Source organism: Apostichopus japonicus, chromosome 13, assembly GCF_037975245.1.
Source record: "Apostichopus japonicus isolate 1M-3 chromosome 13, ASM3797524v1, whole genome shotgun sequence".
NCBI classification, from domain to species: domain Eukaryota; kingdom Metazoa; phylum Echinodermata; class Holothuroidea; order Aspidochirotida; family Stichopodidae; genus Apostichopus; species Apostichopus japonicus.
This window is the reverse complement of record NC_092573.1, coordinates 3,355,175-3,374,293: the sequence shown is the minus strand read 5'-3', so window position 1 is coordinate 3,374,293 and position 19,119 is coordinate 3,355,175. Positions and strand designations below refer to the sequence as shown.

Below are 19,119 nucleotides of genomic sequence, written 5' to 3'. Positions count from 1 at the left end.
TTCTATGGAATTTGTTTATTTCCCAGTTGTGTGAATTAATTAGCTGTCATCAACCGGTTCCAGATTATGGTTTGGAAAATAAAGCAGAATCTTGTGAATGATTTTTGCGTTCGTTCCCGATCCGGCAAGGAATCAATTTTTTTCTCTTTCGATCTGGATATACTGAACGATCTCCAGTGGCAATAGTTTTATTTCTAGGATATAGTGAATTATCCTTTGTGCTTCCTCCATCTTATCTTGCCCGGCACTGTTCATATTGATGTGTTGAATCGCTCTGTTTATAGTAAAGTATAGTCAATGGTTCCGTTCAAAGAAGTCACAGATGTCCAATGAAATAGTTTGCTTCTTCCATCCGTGGAGAGTCTGTCTTGTAAATTGAATAACTTTCACCACATTTTTTATCTTTATCTCAAATCTGTTTATCATGCATATATATATTTATTAAATATGTCTTCTTGGTTTTTGTATCTGTCAATAATGCCATGCAACGATGGCCAACTTGCTATACAAAAGTGCAAAGATATTTAGCGGTGTTTGTTATACACATGAGCCATATATGTATATTATATGAGGCAAACTTCAGAGGATTCAAACTGCTATCCTCTCCTTTGGAAATGCGCCCTTTAAAGGATTAGTTCAGGTGTCACAAATGTTTATCTTATATGAAAGGGGACAATAAAAGAAACCCAATTGTGAAGAAATTATTCAAATATCTTTTTCCGTTTAGGAGATATTCAAGTTTTAAGTTCTATCTGATTGTGTAGAAACTGCTGAAATCAAACTAGCTGTGACGTCATATCCTCGCATTCCTGAAAAGTCTTTGTTATTTTATTAAAATATTTTGTAAGATTTTATGACTTACAACCAAAAGATACGTCAGGAGATCTCATATGTGTCAAGGGAAGTATTTGAGATTTAACATCTGAAGAATGTTTGATTATATTTTTTTAGATTTGTGAATAAAAATGTAATTATTTTTTCATGAAATATATTGACACATGTTAAGGAAGTGAGGATGTGACATCACACCCTCACAGATAGTCTTTCTACACCAGTCATTTGCAAAGAAATTTTGAAATCTTTTAAGTGTGATATCTCCTTAACAGAGAATGCTATCATGGTAGTTTCTTCTCTGTTCTGTTTGTCTTTTTAAGCTCTTTCATACAAGATACACATGTCAGACACCTGAACCAATCCTTTAATACCACTGCCATATTAAACAGTTTACCTTCCCAGGGCAATTTAATAGGCTCTCGCGGTTGATTGCGGGAAATTTGAGCCGTGCAAGTGACTTTTCCATGCCTGTTCCCTTTGCTAGGCTTGACGAATTGATTACGTAACACACAGGCTAACATTCCAGACTAATAACCTTGAAAGTTGAAGAATTTGGCATAGCGAAAAAAGAATGGCATTCTTACTGAAGGGCGGATTTTCAAATTTGAACGTTAAATTATTCCCTGGCACAATTAAGAATTTTAAACACATTGCCAGTCTTGTCAAAAATCGTCAGTGACAGAATCTGCTTGATTTTCTTATGTGACATACAGTAATCACTATATTTACCGCATATTATCAGCAAATGGTATTTTACTGCTCTCAAGTTGCTTGTACAGTATTCACTGTTGTGTGTTATTGTAATTAAAGCAGCATTTTGTGTCCTTTTCTATGATTTTTCTCAACCTCACAGACTCCACTATGCCATAACGACATACATAACTAGCTTATCTATTTAAATCTTACTTCAAATGGTCGCTTGAAAGGCCAAAATTTGCAACTTTCAACTTTATCTTCAAGATATTTTCCGTTGGGATCCCAATAAACCTCGCCCATAATATGAATATTTAAACACTACGAACGTCATTGACCAATACGTAATAAAACACCATGCTTGATTTGTGTACAGTCTATATGGCAGTTGTACCAGGGAGTTCCATAACAACTCCCTGGTTGTACCAACGCAAAGTCTTGAATCTATTTTTAGCCCCGGCCCATAACTAAACTTGCATCTCTGATTGGTTGAATTCAAACTAGTGGGTTTGGGGGAACTGTATGTGGAATTTGTCATGGACACTTTTTTCATTATCTGCAAATATCCTTAATTTCTCGCAAATTAATGTTTTTGGCAAGGAAAACCTTGGCTAATATCTTAGTTTGCTGTTTTGTGATTGATATATGTAAAAAACTCGATGGACATGTCAAAAAAGTAGAAAACGGCGACACGCAAAATGCTGCTTTAAGGAAAATGCCAGTGACAACTTGATTTTAGTCGGTAAATTGTTTTGTAAGCATTGGCGTTAAGTAGGAAGTGGCAGAAAGAAACTGTGAAATGCTACAGGAAGGCCTTTTTATATCACAAAATGGGAAGAGACTTCTATACCACATTCAGTCTGATGAACTGAGTCATAACGACTCAAGCGGTCGGCAAGCTCTCTCCGACACTGACTACTCCACATTCACTCCATCCACGTTACCCGCTATATATGTGCACTTGAATACTTTATTATTTCCACAAGTTTCCCACCATGTTTTATAATACCTTCATCCTTTGGAATGTACACTTAACGCAATAAAAAGTTAAGGAAACAAGTTTACATATAAACAGATGTAAGAGGGTATCCATACATGCAGTCGATGTCCTGGAGCCAGAGGATTGGGAAGTTTTGTGGGTGGAAGTCTTATTGCCATGAAAGTTAAAAAGGATAATTATCAGTCAATTGCACACTAATCGGCAAATCTCAAGACTCACCTCATAACACTTTTGACAAAAAAATTCAAATACTTTGGTGATCAACTGGGTTATGTAGGAGGGTTCAATGTATCTAACTATAGAGTAATGCAAATTCCCAACCAGCTACTTGAAACACATCACCCACCTTTTTTTTTGAAACTTTTTCATTGCTATTTTCCGTTTTTTTCTTAATAGCCCTTTCCCATTCAAAAAAAAAGAAGTTTGTACATAACTTCCCAGTCAGTTATGTCTTTCACGACATATGCAGTTTCTATGGAAAACACCCTCCCAGTAGCTTTCTGGGTTGTGGTGAATGAAGTTGGGATTTCCCTTGTATTAACACAGTATGCTTTTTCAGTACTATGGATTCTGACAGGTACCACAAGCAAAGAAATGGCATGTATGCAGTGGGATTAGATCTCTAGTAGTTCATAATCTGATCCGGATCTAATCCTCCTCTAGAGATTAACCTCTAACATGTAGTGTGAAAGCTTTCACGCTGATCAGGATCTGACAGGGAGCTGATTTTTAATCCTCCTTTCGGGAGAAATCAGATCTCTTAAATTTGGTTAAAATCCATCTTGGTAAAAACTTTCTGTGCTCTCTACCAGTTTGTTTATAATTTCTCGATGAAGTTTTCCTAATTGTCCATTCACTGTTTTGTTTAAATATTAATTTTAAAGTGATTGTTATAATCTACTTCATATTTAACTTGCTTGAGCTTCACATCATCCAGAATAACAAATATTTGTTATGAGAAGAGGAAAAGATGAGTTTCCACCCAAAAAAAACAAAAAAACAACAACAACAACACATTATTGTCATAAGAAATTGTCATCTATACATAGCTAGGTGGCTAAGTATCTAGCACTTTCTTTCACATCGCTTGCAAGGCAGAGATGTATTGAACTAGCATTATACACTTTAACTATGAGAGCCCCAGTGTGTAAATTGGAATTATTTGGCAACAATTGTACACTGTTTACGAATCAACCAGCATATTTTTGTGGAGTTTTCTACAACAGACTAATAAATCTATGACATGGATAGTAACAGTGACAGCTGGTAGTCAGTGTTAATATATATACAAAACTCCACAATGATGACAACAATGCTATTTAAATTCAACTCGAATTAAAAATCGGAGGACAAAATGAACAATTGATGAATCCCTCCAGTATGATGATGTCATTGTTACATTACCCAGCAACCATTAGGACAAAGGTCATTCAAGCATTGACCTCTCTCTCACCTATGGATGAGGATGAGTATAAATGCTATACCCATCTATGATAAGTTGATATCATTTACTGTATTCACCATCACCAACTGCTGAGTACATTATTACTTGCAAGGTAGTTGCTTTTATCCAAAACGAAAAATGATAATTCGGTGGTTGATTTCTGAAGTGACTGTACAGTATCATGAACACGAAGCAAGCTATAATTTTATTGACAAATTCCTCAATTTGACATTTCTGTATATAGCCTAAACATAGTCGTTTCAAACCATGCGTCTCTCTCCATAAAAACCGAAAGAGAGAACTTGTCACTGCTTATTACTTATTATTCCTTCATTGCCCATGCATAAAGAGGATGTTTCGTGTTAATCTGGTTCCTAAGGCAACAGTATATTCATTATTCTCAGCCCCTGAAGTCAACAGCCATTGACACAGAGTTTCTGTCTTTTGACCTAATGACTAGGTGGAAGGCTCTGTTGCTAGGAAACTATAGTCTTAAAGTGACAGTAATTGAGTCAATTTGTCACTTGTTGGAATGGGGGAAGGTTGCTCTTTAGTAGGTGTTTATAGTCTTTAATAAGGCCTTTTCTGTCTTGTTGCTGTGTTTGTTCATTTGTATGTTTTATTTTTTCCTTGTAAAGCGCCATGGAATATCGTTTTAGTTATGGCGCTATATACATGCCTTATATAAATGCCTTATATAAATATATAAATATTATATAAACTATATAGATTGCGTATATGTAATTAGGTTTATATTAAACTAGAAATTAACTGAAGGGAATAATCCTCATGTGTTTGTGATTTTTGGAAGGGAATGTCAGGTCTATGATGTTCAGAAATCTCCTTTCAAAGCAATAGGTTTTTACGCATAGTCTCTGCTTAATATTGTACAGCAATAGTGGTTTCAAATTCACCAATCCTTGTATTGAATCCTTCCTTGTTGTTGTATGAGCCAACAGAGAACATTCTTCACTTTGCTCCGCTATTTCTTTGATTTTGTTCTTAAACTTTAATATGTAATTAACATGTCCTTGATATAGTCCACTTTCTGCTTAAATTTGCTGTTAAATATTTCCCATTCATATTGTTGTGATCTTTTAACACAAGGATTGGGACTGACAGTGGTGTTCTATTTATTCTTTTTTTCTTTTTTTATCTTTGCTTCTTTGGACAGCTGTTTTAAGCCTATCGTTGTGTCCATATGGACAATGTAAGTTAATACTTTACATGGCTTAACATAAAATTCAGTGGTGTGCTGCACATTTCAGCCAGCTAATAATTACGATATATACATTTATTTATTAAAATAGACTCTCCTCCAACTTTTTAGTTGCCCATAATTTTGTTCTCAGACACCGTGGAAGCGGATCAGGAATGGAAAATAAGTTTTCTTCACAACGAAAGGGATATTCTGTCTGGGAAAACAGTAGTTTTCATTTTTGTCCGAGGTGACCATTATTAACCCATCTAGCATATTGTTGTGGGTGTGCATTATCCTCTCCCATTTCTCATCATCATCCTTCCTTTGTAATTTACAGAGTGGCGAGGTGGAGGAAGAACACAAAGAGTCGTTCGTCTTGACTGCTGTGTTCCATGCAGTAGAAGAAGGCAACTTTGAGGGCATACAGGAACTGGTCGAGAACCTCACCTCGTTTGACCCCAACCAAAAGAACAAGGTCAGTTTTTGCAAAGTTGAGGTCAGCGTATGAATATATACAAAAGTAAGGTAAAAGGGTGATGGAAATAAATGAGAACATCTTGAGTTCCATGGTGTCTGTTTGCAATGGAGATAACACAGAGGAGGTATAGGAGGAGGGGAGAAGAGGAGGAGAGGAGGGGAGGGGTGTGATTAGGAGAAGGAGCAGAGACAAATTTTCTGTTGGTTTTCTGTCCATTGCCCATAAGCCAAAGTTCAGGGGATACTCCCCATCCCCCCCCCCCCCCACACTCTTCACTTCTAGTTCTTGCCTTCTGATTTATTTCTTCCCACTTACACCCCTTCTTCCGTCCTACCTTCTTCCCACAAGAATTGGCTATCTGTCACATCTTACTACAGAAAATATGTCTAACATCTCAGATCTTGATAATTGGAATGTTTCTGGTGACAGAAAACTGGTCGTTGGAAGTATCAATCTACTCTCGAACTGGTAAATAGATTTCACGGCTCTGTGATCTTGCAAAGTTTGTACTTCTTCAGCTTGAGTGATCGTTTACTGCCAAGCAGATAGTGTATATAGATCTTTGCATATAGAGGATGACAGGTGTTAGCCTATCGACATTCGGCAGCAGTCTGCAGGGTTACTTCCGTCAAGGTTAAAAATATTCAACCGAAAATTGTCTTTTTTTTTTAAGACTGACTAGAACAAGAATACAAGAAATGAAACCGGCTAGTTTCTTATAGCTACAACTGTAGTTAAGCAGCATAATGAGATTTGAAAAAAGATTGTGATAAAATGAATAAATGTTAGATCCTTTTTCAGGAGCTGGTCTAGGATTTTATAAAGAAAGGGGTGGTGGTGGCCCTGCAGGCAATAAAACCAATCCCCTTATGTTGAGGGTCAGCTGGGAGCATCCTCCCCCAGGTCTATGCCCAATGCTGTTCTTTTACATACTTTTTAATTTTTGTGTGTGGTTGCAAGAGGGAGTGTACACCCCAACACCATCCCCTTCCCCCAGACACGGGCAACCACAGGCCATAAGTCCCTCTCTTCCTTCAATCTCATACCTATGCCCAAGTCCCTGTCAATAGTTTACCTAGACTACTCAATAAAGTTAACGTACACCTCTTGTACAGTCATAGCAGTATTCATATGTGAACATTACATACGACCTTGTTAGAAGTGGAGCAGAGAGCTGAGGGTTATTTTCAAGGCACTACAGTGCCCTTACTCCGGGCTGGACTTCTTATATCAAGGAGCTCTTCCATTTCCATCAGCCATCTAGTAGGCTCAGTAGTTCAAACCAAGATCTGTTGGCCATTCCAAATACCTGACTAGGATCCTATATTGATATTAATAATAATAGTAATTATGATTATTATTAATAATATTATTATTATTGTTATTAATATTATTATGATCATCATTAGTATTATGATTATTATTATAATTATTATTATTGTTCTTGTTGTAGTTGTTCTTGTTAACAGTTGCAATAAGGCAACATAAGATAAGCTTTACGGTGAATAATTGTTGTTGCTTAATATCAGAGATCAGGTTTTAAAGCTTGTATTTACAGTGATTGCTCTACATATCACAATGCAATCCTGTGTACTTATGTTGTGCATATTCTACAAAACCAAACCAAATCTGTTTTCATACTTGTCCTTGAGATTCCCATGATTGACTTTCTACATCCTGTCAGAAGTGACGTTGGTAAATAGAAGTTTGGTTATTATTAAAATGACATGCTTCAGTTAACTCTCCAAGCCATAAACATCTGCCTCATATGTCGAAGCATAATTTCAGCCTCATCCTCAAAGAGGAGTATCTTCAGAATCTTATTATTTTTGTTTTTTTTGGGGGGGGACAGGGGCGCACATTAAAGGAGGCTTCTGCAAATGTTACTAGGTATTTTGCGAAAGTGCAACCTACTCAAACAATACCTCAAGAAACATTTTTAAAACGTATGATAGTTTTCTAAGTTAGGAGAGACATTTCTGGATGCCAATGAAGCATAAAAGATTTCTTTGAATTATATCATTTTTACTGTATTATTGCATTATTGAATTGTATTCATCCAGGAGAATGGTTAAGAGTTATGTAAATTTAAGGATTCCTTTTCAGTTCATATAGCCATAACTCTGACCATAGCTAGACATGTTTGTATTTTGTATGAAACGTATATCATTACTCTTTTCCCATAACAATATGTACTTGCATGCTAATGCTACATATGCCGGCCTAACTTAATTATATATTATATATTTATCCACAAATTGCTGCAACTTTTAACTATCTGGTTGTTTTTATTGAGTCCAGCCAAAGCAACTAATGCTAGTGCTTAACATGCTGGCCTTAAGCTAATTATCATATATTCATCCACAATTGCTGTAACTTCAGTCTTTTGTTGTGTGTGCAACTAATGCAAGTACAATCAGTATAATATACAAACGCTCTGTTTATGATTTTGTCTTCTACTGTTTTTGAAAGATATATCTTATTGCTCTTCTGTAACCATTGGTTATTATAATTATCGACGCCGATAACCAACCTGCTGGCATGCGATAAAACTCAAAGTATACTCCTTTATAAATGCAATTTGGTTTCATAAAATACAACCTATTAAGTTCGTACCTAGTCTACGAATCCAATACATACACTTTATTAGTCACATGGCTGTTTGAAGAGATGTCTGTTAAATGTGTACCTGCAGGAACCTTCAGTTATACAATTACTGTGGAAAGGTGCCTTCAGCTGTACTAAAGTATTAAAGGAAAGGCCTACGGTTTTTTTTTACTACGGAAAGGTACCTTCAGTCATACTGCATGTATAAACAACAGGTTCCTTTAGATTTAGTTTATCAAAGAAGGGTGCCTTTAGTCATAATGCATCAATGAAAACTACGTCTGTAGTTTTAGCATCTCTCTGAGTTTGGTCTACAACTTCACCAACCCCAAGATTTACTTCAACTAAAACACTCTTCTTCATTTTATATTTCACCAAACGAATCTTTAAACCTGTTACATTAGGTCCAATGAAATATTCACCGCAAAGGTTGGAATCAGATGTAAATCTTAAATCAAAATCTTGCTTAAATCAAGAAATACAAAATTACCGTAAACTTTGTGGGACACAATGTTTTCTGTATGAGTGTAAAGATTTCATTTTGGTAAAGTGGGCTAATATCTTGTTTTATGTAACTTGTTTTACCTTTTCTTTCTCTTTATATTTAGTTGGTTTCTGTTTTTCTGTTTTTGTTTCTCTAACTTCATCATCATCATCTTGGTCATCTCATCAACTCTTTCTTTTAGCATGGCGAAGTGGCATTACACCTCTGCGCTGGTTATGGCCATTTAGATATCATCAGGTATTTAGAATCAAAAGGGGCTTCCATGGATGTTAAAGACAAGGCAAGTATATAGTCAAATAGCCGGTTACCCCCCCCCCCCCCAAATATCAGTGACTAAGCCAGAGTCTTTTTAATCAGAGACTGGGTGGGGCACAGTCTAAACGGACAGAACCATATTAAAGCTATGAAAAAAATTCAACATGATTTTTTACACAACTGAAAATATGTATTTTTATCCCTCAAACTTGATGATTAATTTATTGATTTTAAGTTTGGTTGTTTCCTTGAAGGTAAAGTGTAATGCTGGATCTCAAATGATATCATCTAAAAGTTTCAGAAATACATAAATATTGGAAGATATATCTGGTCTCCGTTTCATTTATTGTAAAAAAGAAAGTAGTGTGATACAATTACAGTATTCCAACCTTTTTTGCTTTATTGGTGTTTTTAATTATAACCGACAAATAAAGAAATTATACTGGTAAATAAAGAGAAAGACCCTTTTTTCCCTTAAAAGATACACACATCTCATTTGCATTTCCAGAAAGTGATGGAAAGACTGATGCACGTAAACCAACATATTTCGATAATCCTTTTAATTTTTTAGTTTTCTGAATCTTTCTTGAAGATGGTGCAAGTCTGTGAAATATCTGACATAAAGATGTATTAATAATAATTTTGGTACAGAAATATTTGATGCACTATTCTATGAATTTTAAAGACCCAAATGTGAATGAAGTTGATGAACTGTTTCCATTTTCCTGCGTCATGATACTCTGTTCGCTTCGATCCTTTAGTGAGAACAACTATTTTTTCTGAAGTTTATGAAATACAATGGATATCAAAAAAAGATGGTGTCACAGTATAAATCTTTAGAGCTTATAGTGGTTTTGAAAAGTATTAACATTTGAATAATACATTCACATGAAAAATTTCTTGTTGACCCATTTATATAAGTTTGAGTGTTTATTGAAAGAGAATTTACAAAATTAATGACAGTTATTGTTTAATATATTCTTATTTACCCCCCCCCCCATTCTCCCTCTATCTTAATTTTCCTTTTATTCTTTTGAACCACTTTTGGAAGTAACATTCATCATTAAATATTTCTCATTTTTGTTATGACAGAGAGGAGATGGGATTGTTTACTGGGCAGCCAGACAGGGACAAGTCTCAGCTATCAAATACTTCAAAGAGAAGGGCTGTTCTTTGGATGACCAAAATAAGGTATTAACTTACAAAAAAAATATTAAATATATATATTCATCTGGCAGAGAGATAGAAACTGAAGCAAAATTAGTCCTCTTGCAGGATAAGTTAAATGGAAGAAACAAAGTCGAAGCAAAGAAATTTAAATAGATTTTTTTTTCTGTCCAGCCAATGTAACTGATGGACTTTATTCAGCTCGGTTATTGATTGTTTGTCATAGACCTAATGAAGTAACTGTTTTGCGGTCGCTGGCCTATCTTTGGCAGCATTATCAAACCAGCAGAGTATTAGAGACACTATGCTGGACGTTGTTCTCTCTTTGCTAACAGAAACGTTAGCAAAAGTAGAGAAGGTTATCTTTCCACCCAATTCTGAAATTGTTTATATCTTCACAGACACAAATTTATTTTTTTGGTTATGTATATGTTATGTAGTATTTCAAATGCAGTTTCATGAAATTAATGAACTGTATTTTGTTATGGAATTTTAGTTTAGCACTCTGTATCAACAAGTTCTGCCAATAAATTTGGGCGGCCGCAAAAGAGGAATGTGCCCCACTCCCCCACCCCTACCACTTTGAATACCAGGGGTTAAATGTGACAATAAAAGGAGGTCTTTGAAGGTCACAAAATGTTGGTGTAAAAATGCCAATGAAATGCAATGATGAGTACTTTCCTAAGCTCTTAGATTGGATCTTATTTTCTTGTGAGGTATTTGGTGTGATGTTCAAGCATTGTTCTTCCATTTGACATGACGTATATTCAAACTGTTGTATTAAAGTACCCCCCTTCAAGTTCAGAAGGCCAACACCTACCAAGGACCTGTGTGTGATAATCCGTTGTAAATCTATATCCACAGACCGGGGAGTCGCCCCTGCACGTAGCCGCCCGCTATGGACAGAGGGAATCTGCTGAGTATCTCTGCAATCAAACCATCAATATGTACCTACAGGATGCAGATGGTGACACACCGCTCCACATAGCATCCTGGCACGGTTATGCCTCCATCGTTGAAATTATGTGCAAAGCTGGGGCAGGATTGGATCTCAAGAATGAGGTAAACTATATCAGCATTCTCCCTTTTACTGTATAAAACACTGTTACCCTCGATAATCTTCAGGATATGGTGGCTTTTGTGATATGCTATCTTGAAATGTCCTTTTTCAAAGTATTTTTCAGTCAATTGATACGTTTTTTTTCCCCTAAAATGACATCATAAATAGATGCTCTTTCAGCAGGTGGTTTGAATGTCAAGATGTGCTGGTATATTATGTACATTCCCTAGTATGTCATACCACATTTTAGCTTGACTGTGTGATGTTTGCAATGTTTTAGCTTAGAGTAGTCAAGAGTGCATTCATATTTGACTATATCAGTATCGATGTTTATATATAGCATTGCTTTCAAGACTGATATCTCTTATAGCTATGGTTAATAAACATTGGTTATTTGCTTATTCACATTTGTTGGGCCTCAAAGGAAAATGAGTGTGCATAAAGGCTCATTTGTAGTCGTTTTCAGTTTTCTAATATCGTGGTATAAATTGATAAATAGAAATTTTATTTAAAGGATTAAACCATTAGGGTGGCGACAGAAAGCTTGTACGTAAATTAGGAAAAAACGCCGTCATTAGGTTTACAACATGATCAAAGCTGGGCACATGCTCTCCAACATTGTGAATATTTCTCTATCAACCATAAACTAATTGTGTCAGGTCAAATGTTTGAACTCACTGGAATTTAACCATGGTGACTTTTATTCTCTGCTATGGAAAGGGAAAGATATATTTCATAGCACTGCAAATCTTTCCCTGAAGAGAAGGAGGGGTGGTGGGTTAAGAAATCTGAAACGATGATTAACATGTAACCACACACACCATGAATATGTTTAGGCATCGTAACCACTATTACGCTTTCATTTTATGGTTGATTACTAATGGTATAATCGAATAGACATCTACCAACAGAGAAAGCTCTGAGCCTCTTTCCAAATGTTGGTTGAATTTCTTCTCCGTTTCAAAGATATTGTATCACATTTTACATTTGGTATGCATCTTAAATGTATTAATAAACAGGCCCAACTTATTTGTGTAAGATGTTTACAAAGCGTGTTTCGTCATACCGCATAAGAAGTACAGTATATCTGCTACTACTTTAAACGTTCCCACCACCTGCACAAGACAGTTTGGCAACCGTGTATTTTCTGTAACTGGGGCCAGGCTGTGGAACGACTTGCCGTCTTCGGTTGCCAATCAATCCACATTTCTTTCTTTCAAAAAAGCTCTGAAGACAGTTTTCTTTAATGAGGCCTTTAAGTGATCCTTTTTGTTTTCTTTTTTTCTGTCTGTTGGTTGCTGGTTTTGTTCATTTGTATGTTTTATTTTTTCCTTGTAAAGCGCCATAGAATATCGTTTTAGTTATGGTGCTATATAAATGCTGTATATATTTATATATTATCTTTCCAAAGGATGGAGAGACGCCTCTGATATGTGCCTCTGCCAGAGGTCACCTGACCATCGTGAAGTGTCTGATCCTATCTGGTGCCTTCTTGAATACCTCTGACAAACATGGCATGACAGGCCTTCACCATAGTATTCGAAGATGTCACTTTGAAATCGCTCGCTTCCTATGTGAATCGGGAATCGAGTTAGACTTACAAACAAGGGTGAGTGCTTTTGAAACTTCAAGAAGCATTTTTCAACATATCAGACAAACACGTATAAAACCCCTAAGTCGGTCATTTTGGTTTCCATGACAAGAGAAACCTATGCAATCATGTTGGTTTGTCGGTGTCTGTCTGCGTGTGATGCCTTGCTTATAAACAAGATATCATATTGAGTAGAATAACCAATTGTTTTGGTATAGATCACAGGTCATTTGAGGTCACCAGAGGTCAAACTGTAAACCTTGTAGACACAACATCTCAAGATGGGCAACATTGACGAATACTTTGTATGTAGATGTCCTACATTAAGTAGAAGAATCCTATCGCTTTTCGTGGAGTTCAAAGGTCATTGGAGTGTCACCAAAAGTCAAACTGAATTCCTTCAAAACATGATATCTCAAGTTAGGGAGCATATTTAATATCATACTTGTCATGTAGATACATTATAGTGAGTATTCTGCATTGGTGGAGGTGAAAGATTATCTTAGGTCACCAGGGGTCAAATTCTAAAAAAAAACTTGTAAACATGATAGGAAATATGAATACTTGACATACTTAACATGTATATGCATCCTATTGAGTACAGGAACCCTATTGTCTTTAGTAGAGGGCAAAGGTCATCTGATGTCATCAGACCTGAAACCTTGTAAGCAGAATATCTCAAGATAGGAGGCTTGGATACTTCTCCTACCGATAATGTGGATGTGTTATATTCAATAAAAGAACTCTACGCACTAAACTTAGAAGAAAATCACTCTGAGGAGATTTAGAAATGGGTTATGAAAGTGATCATTAGGAATATATTCCTATGCATTATTGCATTATTTCCTTATATATGTACCAACTACAGTGTTTAGTTTTCTAGAAAATCTAAGACTTTGATCAGAGCAAAACAGATCTGTCACTGTTCCTATTAATTCAATTATCTCTTTCTTATATCTGATGTACCAATTGGTTGTTCTTTTTTTTTAAATTTTCATGTGTCTTTCTAGTTTTAAATGTATCATTGGTTGGTCCCAAGTCCAACTCTTGTCTTTTATGTATTTTCCAGAGTGGTGAAACTGCTTTCCATATAGCCTGCAAGGAAGGCATGCTTCCAGAAGTGGAATTGTTAAGTGAGCATGGGTGCAATATGAATCTGAAATCAAAGGTAAGATATTTAAGCTAATATCAGTGGAACATGGACTAGTTAAGGGTAGGATAGTTCATTAGGTAGAGTGCTTGTAACCCTTTGCTCAACTATTTGAATCCTGTTCTAGCTGGCTAAGGGTAAGATAGTTCGGTTGGTGAGTGTTTTTAACACTTTGCTCAACTGTTTGAATCCTGTTCTAGCTAGCTAAGGGTAGGATACCTCAGTTGATAGAGTGTTTTTAAACCTATGCTCAACTGTTTGAATCCTGTTCTAGCTGGCTAAGGGTAGGATACCTCAGTAGGTATATAGTGTTTTTAACCCTTTGCTCAACTCTTTGAATCCTAGCTGGCTCAGGGTAGGATACCTCAAAACTTTCTTTTCTTGCTCTCACTTGTTTCAATTTCATTTCCTCGTCAGTTTTATAATGTTACTTACATAAAAAGCAGAAGTTCTCTGTGAAATCTCATCCCTGCCACTTTTTGGGATTATAATGAATGAAACATACTCAGCAAGTAGGTGCCGCTGGTCACAGGTTGGTTATTGCTCAGGGGTTGTAACTCTGCTGTCATTGCTTCCAGTTCCATTCTACCCCCAATTTTCTTAGCTCTTTGTAAGTTTTGAACATTCCATCTTCTTATGAGGGAATTGGGAAATAAAATATCCACATTATAACCACAAAATGTTTAATGACTGATGATGTTTGATCTTGATCAAGGCATAAGGTCAGCAGCAATTAAAGCGAGGACACCAAGCAAGCATCTGAGAGGGAGCAAGTATGGTGATTGTGAGAACCGTTCCCTACTTAACAAGTGGTGTCTTTCGAAAAACATTGCTTGATTAAGTTGCTATTTTTCTCCCACAGCACAACTTGACGCCACTGCATCTGGCAGCTCGTCGGGGTCACGTAGAGGTCGTACGGTACCTCTGTTTTGCGGGCTGCGAGATGGAGCTTAAGGATGACGATGGTCTGACAGCTTATCAGATCGCTGCCTTAGAGGGACACGAGGAGGTCGTGGAGGTCCTAAATCAGCTCACCGGTGTAAGTAACCTCTGCTGGGAATAGAGCCTCTGTCGCAATTTCGGATTACAGATATGTAATACTTTTTCATTTTGAGAAAGAGCAGATGCAATTTCATAATTTCCTTTTTGTTCTCTCTTTGCTTCCTGCATTAAAAAATTGCTTGAAAGTCACAGCTTGTTACATACAATGAAGTTGCATGGGTTGAGTTGATAAATTTTTCTCTTGACAACATTTCTATCCATAATTGTTGACATGACAAACTGTTTACTGCTTTTCTAATGCAGAATGCCTATGTAGGTTAACGTCTAAATGTTAGAAGGCCTGTCCTGTTGATTCTGTGGGATCTGCTTCAACGTCAGACAGAAATGTTAAAGGGAAAAAAATTTCGATGAGAAAATTTGAGAAGTTGCGAATTTGTAAGCATGATATCTCAAGAACGAAACCTTTTGATATCAGTGTCCTAAAACTATGCAGAGCTATTTACCACATCCACACGGCAATGAATTTTTGCCCTTTAAGTTTATTTGCCAGTCAAACTAACACAAACTTATGTGTTTATGCCAAAGCTACTCAATAATAGATACAAATATTTGTCTCATTTTTTCATCAAGTTTAATCTCAAGTTTTGTTTTTTCTTCTCCCAGGGCAAGATGCGTGATCTCTTCACACAACAACTGGGGCTTTCGTCTCATGCGATACCTCGGACCAGAATCAAAGTCTTCGGCCACCAGGGAGTGGGCAAGACCACCCTGATCGACTCTCTGAAGTGCGGATTCTTTAGAGGTCTGCTGAGGAAGTCTAGATCAAATTTATCGCTGTCTGCTCACACCTCTCCTCAGAAGAGACCGATGTTATCGATACATCGGGATAGTCAATTAATGGAGGAGGGGGTATTGACTAGGCATGTTTCTACCAGTAGTGTGATCGACTATTGCAACATGACCAAAGGCATCCAGTTCACATACGCAAACATTCCAGGTAATGTTAACATTGCAGGTAACACCAGCAAAGAAAAGTTGATGATGTGTTTCATTATGTTAAAAATTAAAACTGGATGAATGTTAAATTTTTTATAGGAGGGGGTGTTCTTTTTTTTGTTGATATTGCATGCAACTTGAGAATTAGAAAGAGAGTAATACAGTGAAGTCAGTCCTCATGTCAGTAAAAATTCCTTCAATCTGTATCTTGAAACGCCATGTCTCATAAAAGATGTCTTGGTCTGTGAAGGCTTTGGTCAAACTGGTATGTAGCAGTTTGCATGGTAAAGCAATATTCCGGACAGTATTTCAGCATTGCACATTTATTTACAGAAATATCACCTCTGCAGCAGATGGTAGAGTTAGGTCACAAATAAAAACATTTTAGCCTTAAAAAGCTTCTGTCATACTGCTATATCTTAGTTTAGAGTTACTTGGAGAAGGTTGTAAGTCGGGACACTCAGCTTTCATCATAACAAATAAATTTTAAAAAAATTATCTATACAAAAGTAACCACTTTTGCCAGAAGTAAGTTGTATTTAGTCCTCCACATTTGAGTCAGTTAGAGTCACATTTCTCATCAAAGAATAAATCAAACTTAAAAACTGGTACTAATAATCAAATATTGCTAAAATATCAAGCAACGGTTATAGGACCGTACAATAATATGTGGGTCATCCTCCCTCCATTTGTTAGGTGCTGGAGATTACACCATGCTGGAGTTTGCTGGCTTTGAGAGCTACCATACCATCTACCCACACTTCTTAGAGGATGACGGCAGTGTCAACATCATCGTCTTTAGTCTGGAGGATACCCACGAGGAACAACTCATGCAGGTCACGTATTGGCTGAACTTGATTCGATCAAGATTTCCAGCTCATGAGCCAATTGGTAGGTAATCGATTTTTAGCTCTCATGGCAGATCAATCGGTAGTTTAAATGCCTGCTTTCCAAATTTTTCTAACATTAATGTTATGTGTGTTTAATTGTTTTGTATCATCGTAGATAAATAAACATAAACAAAAAACGGAGAATTGGAAGTATTCTTTGTAAGTACTGTTAAAATGGTAGACTGGTATTTTAGGTCCTAACATTCTTGTTTTGTTTTGTTAGGTTCAGGGGTTTTAGCTGACTAAAGAACCAGTTAAAGTATTTTTTTAATATTTACTATCTGGCACTTTATAGTCTTGTGCAGTTTTTTTTTTCTTTCTTTACCAAAAAAATTGTATTATTTATTACAAGCATATGATTGCATTTCATTACAAAGACTACCTCATGGTATTCAACTTTCCGAACAAAATTCACACACATTAACTGGTGACAACTATGAAACAAGATAACAGTATCTGTGTTGCAGGAGATGTCACCTTGCAAACACAGCCAGACGGTATAAGCTTTGTGAGAAGGTACCATCATTTATTTTTTAAGCTCTTGTCATGTTAATATTAGTCAGTCAACAAATTCAAGTCGACTCACTGAATCTATCTCGCAGGTTATGGCGGGAAATATTCTCGAGAGGTTAAAGTCATATTGGTGGCCACACACGCGGACCAGTGCAATTGCCCCCGGCAACCGTCGGGAGAGCTAGTCAGTGGACAGGGAAACATCTTGCTCTATGAGGTCAAAAAGACGTTTGGTAAAGTCCTCGATATCTGTGAGATGTTGTTCATTCTGGATGCTAAGAACTCACAGTCGAGGGACATCAAACTCCTTCGGACACACATATCCAACCTCAGGAATTCATATCTTAAGGTTAGCCCAGTTTTTTTGTTTCTTTTTTCTGTTCAGTTATAAACAGAATCAATCACACTCTCAAATAAGATATGTGATGAAGCAACCAGTAGGTCAGCTGAGAGTAAAGTACCAAATTGTCAATGAATTTAGCAGTTATAAAGTAAGCAGTTATGTTAATCAAGGTCTGTACCATCCTATGATCTTCTTACGATGTAAATCTTGATCTGGTTTCTCAAGAGATTCAAGAAATTTGTTTCTCGAGACTTGCTGGTGAGTGATCCTTATGTGATGAAAATGTTTGTATGACAGATTTGTCAAAATCTAGAAAAATAGTTTATGATCGATCACTAATAAATGTGTCTTATTCCAAAGAACTAAGAGAATATCTTCTCGTTATCAACTGCTACAATATTCAGATCATTATCAACATGGCCGTAAAATTACTGGAGACGAGTATTACCAAGTACTTAATCCTGTTTTAACAAAGTTACTGCCCCATGTTGAAGAGCCACAGCTTCAACTTGATAATCATACATTCTGGCCTAGCTTTGATTTTCGGTTCTGCACTTGGCGTTCGGAAAAGATAGCAAAATAATCAGTTCCCTTAGAGACAAAATTTAAACTGAATTCTTTTTTCGGAAGCATGTTTATCTAATATCACAAAGAGGTCAGTATCGAACTATAAGTTCAGAGAGAGATTTAAAAACAGATTTTTGCTGGAGAGAATGAACTCAATGTACTCTACGAATATACTTGCAATTGTATGTTTCTTTGATACTCTTTGACGAACAGACGGAGCCACACATGAGCACACTCACCTTGGCGGTATTATCCGCTCTACCAGTTTGGCGTAAGACCTTCCAGGGCTTCCCAGTTTTTACATTGCAACAATTCACTGAGGCTGTTCACACACAAATCAATCCCTTGGCAGGAGAGGCTCACCTCAAAGAAGTTCGAAGACATCTTCACATGATGGGAGAGGTGAGAGGTCACAATCCCACTTCTGACACCAACCACAGTTTACTCAATGTTTTGGCATCTGAGAGTATTGATACCTATATGTAACGTTTTCAGGCCTCACCATGTTACCTAAAGTTAATCATATTCCTAACTTACAACACTTTGTTGATTCTCACTCAACATCTTCTGTCAGGTTTATTCTGCAATTACTTTTAAGGAGCTCCCTCTGGCTCAAGACTGATCAGCAAGTTAGTCGACTTATGCGATAAAGATTAAAACTTCATTCCCAGAGTTTTGTATGGAAGTAAAGCTTGGCCTAGCCTAGACTACCTGTTAATCTTATACATTCAAGAAGTTACATACATTTTTGAAGGTATTTAACGTTTGTGATGTTAAAATGCAACCAGTAACAATCTCTTTTGAGCATGACAAGAGACATGAC

At 36.5% G+C, this 19,119-nt stretch overlaps 1 protein-coding gene across 3 annotated transcripts in view; it reads left to right on the top strand.

Annotated features, from left to right (window-relative positions):
- LOC139978597 (death-associated protein kinase 1-like) overlaps positions 1–19,119 on the top strand; it is a 90,828-nt gene that overhangs the window by 65,483 nt on the left and 6,226 nt on the right. For 2 of the 3 annotated variants that reach the window (XM_071988935.1, XM_071988934.1), the window contains 11 exons: positions 5,510–5,647; positions 8,944–9,042; positions 10,110–10,208; positions 11,049–11,246; positions 12,656–12,853; positions 13,905–14,003; positions 14,848–15,024; positions 15,651–15,984; positions 16,680–16,874; positions 17,476–17,735; positions 18,510–18,698. In XM_071988935.1, the coding sequence (XP_071845036.1) occupies positions 5,510–5,647; positions 8,944–9,042; positions 10,110–10,208; positions 11,049–11,246; positions 12,656–12,853; positions 13,905–14,003; positions 14,848–15,024; positions 15,651–15,984; positions 16,680–16,874; positions 17,476–17,735; positions 18,510–18,698 (1,986 nt within the window). The remainder of the gene's footprint in view (positions 1–5,509; positions 5,648–8,943; positions 9,043–10,109; positions 10,209–11,048; positions 11,247–12,655; positions 12,854–13,904; positions 14,004–14,847; positions 15,025–15,650; positions 15,985–16,679; positions 16,875–17,475; positions 17,736–18,509; positions 18,699–19,119) is intronic. The other variant, XM_071988936.1, reaches the window with a different exon arrangement.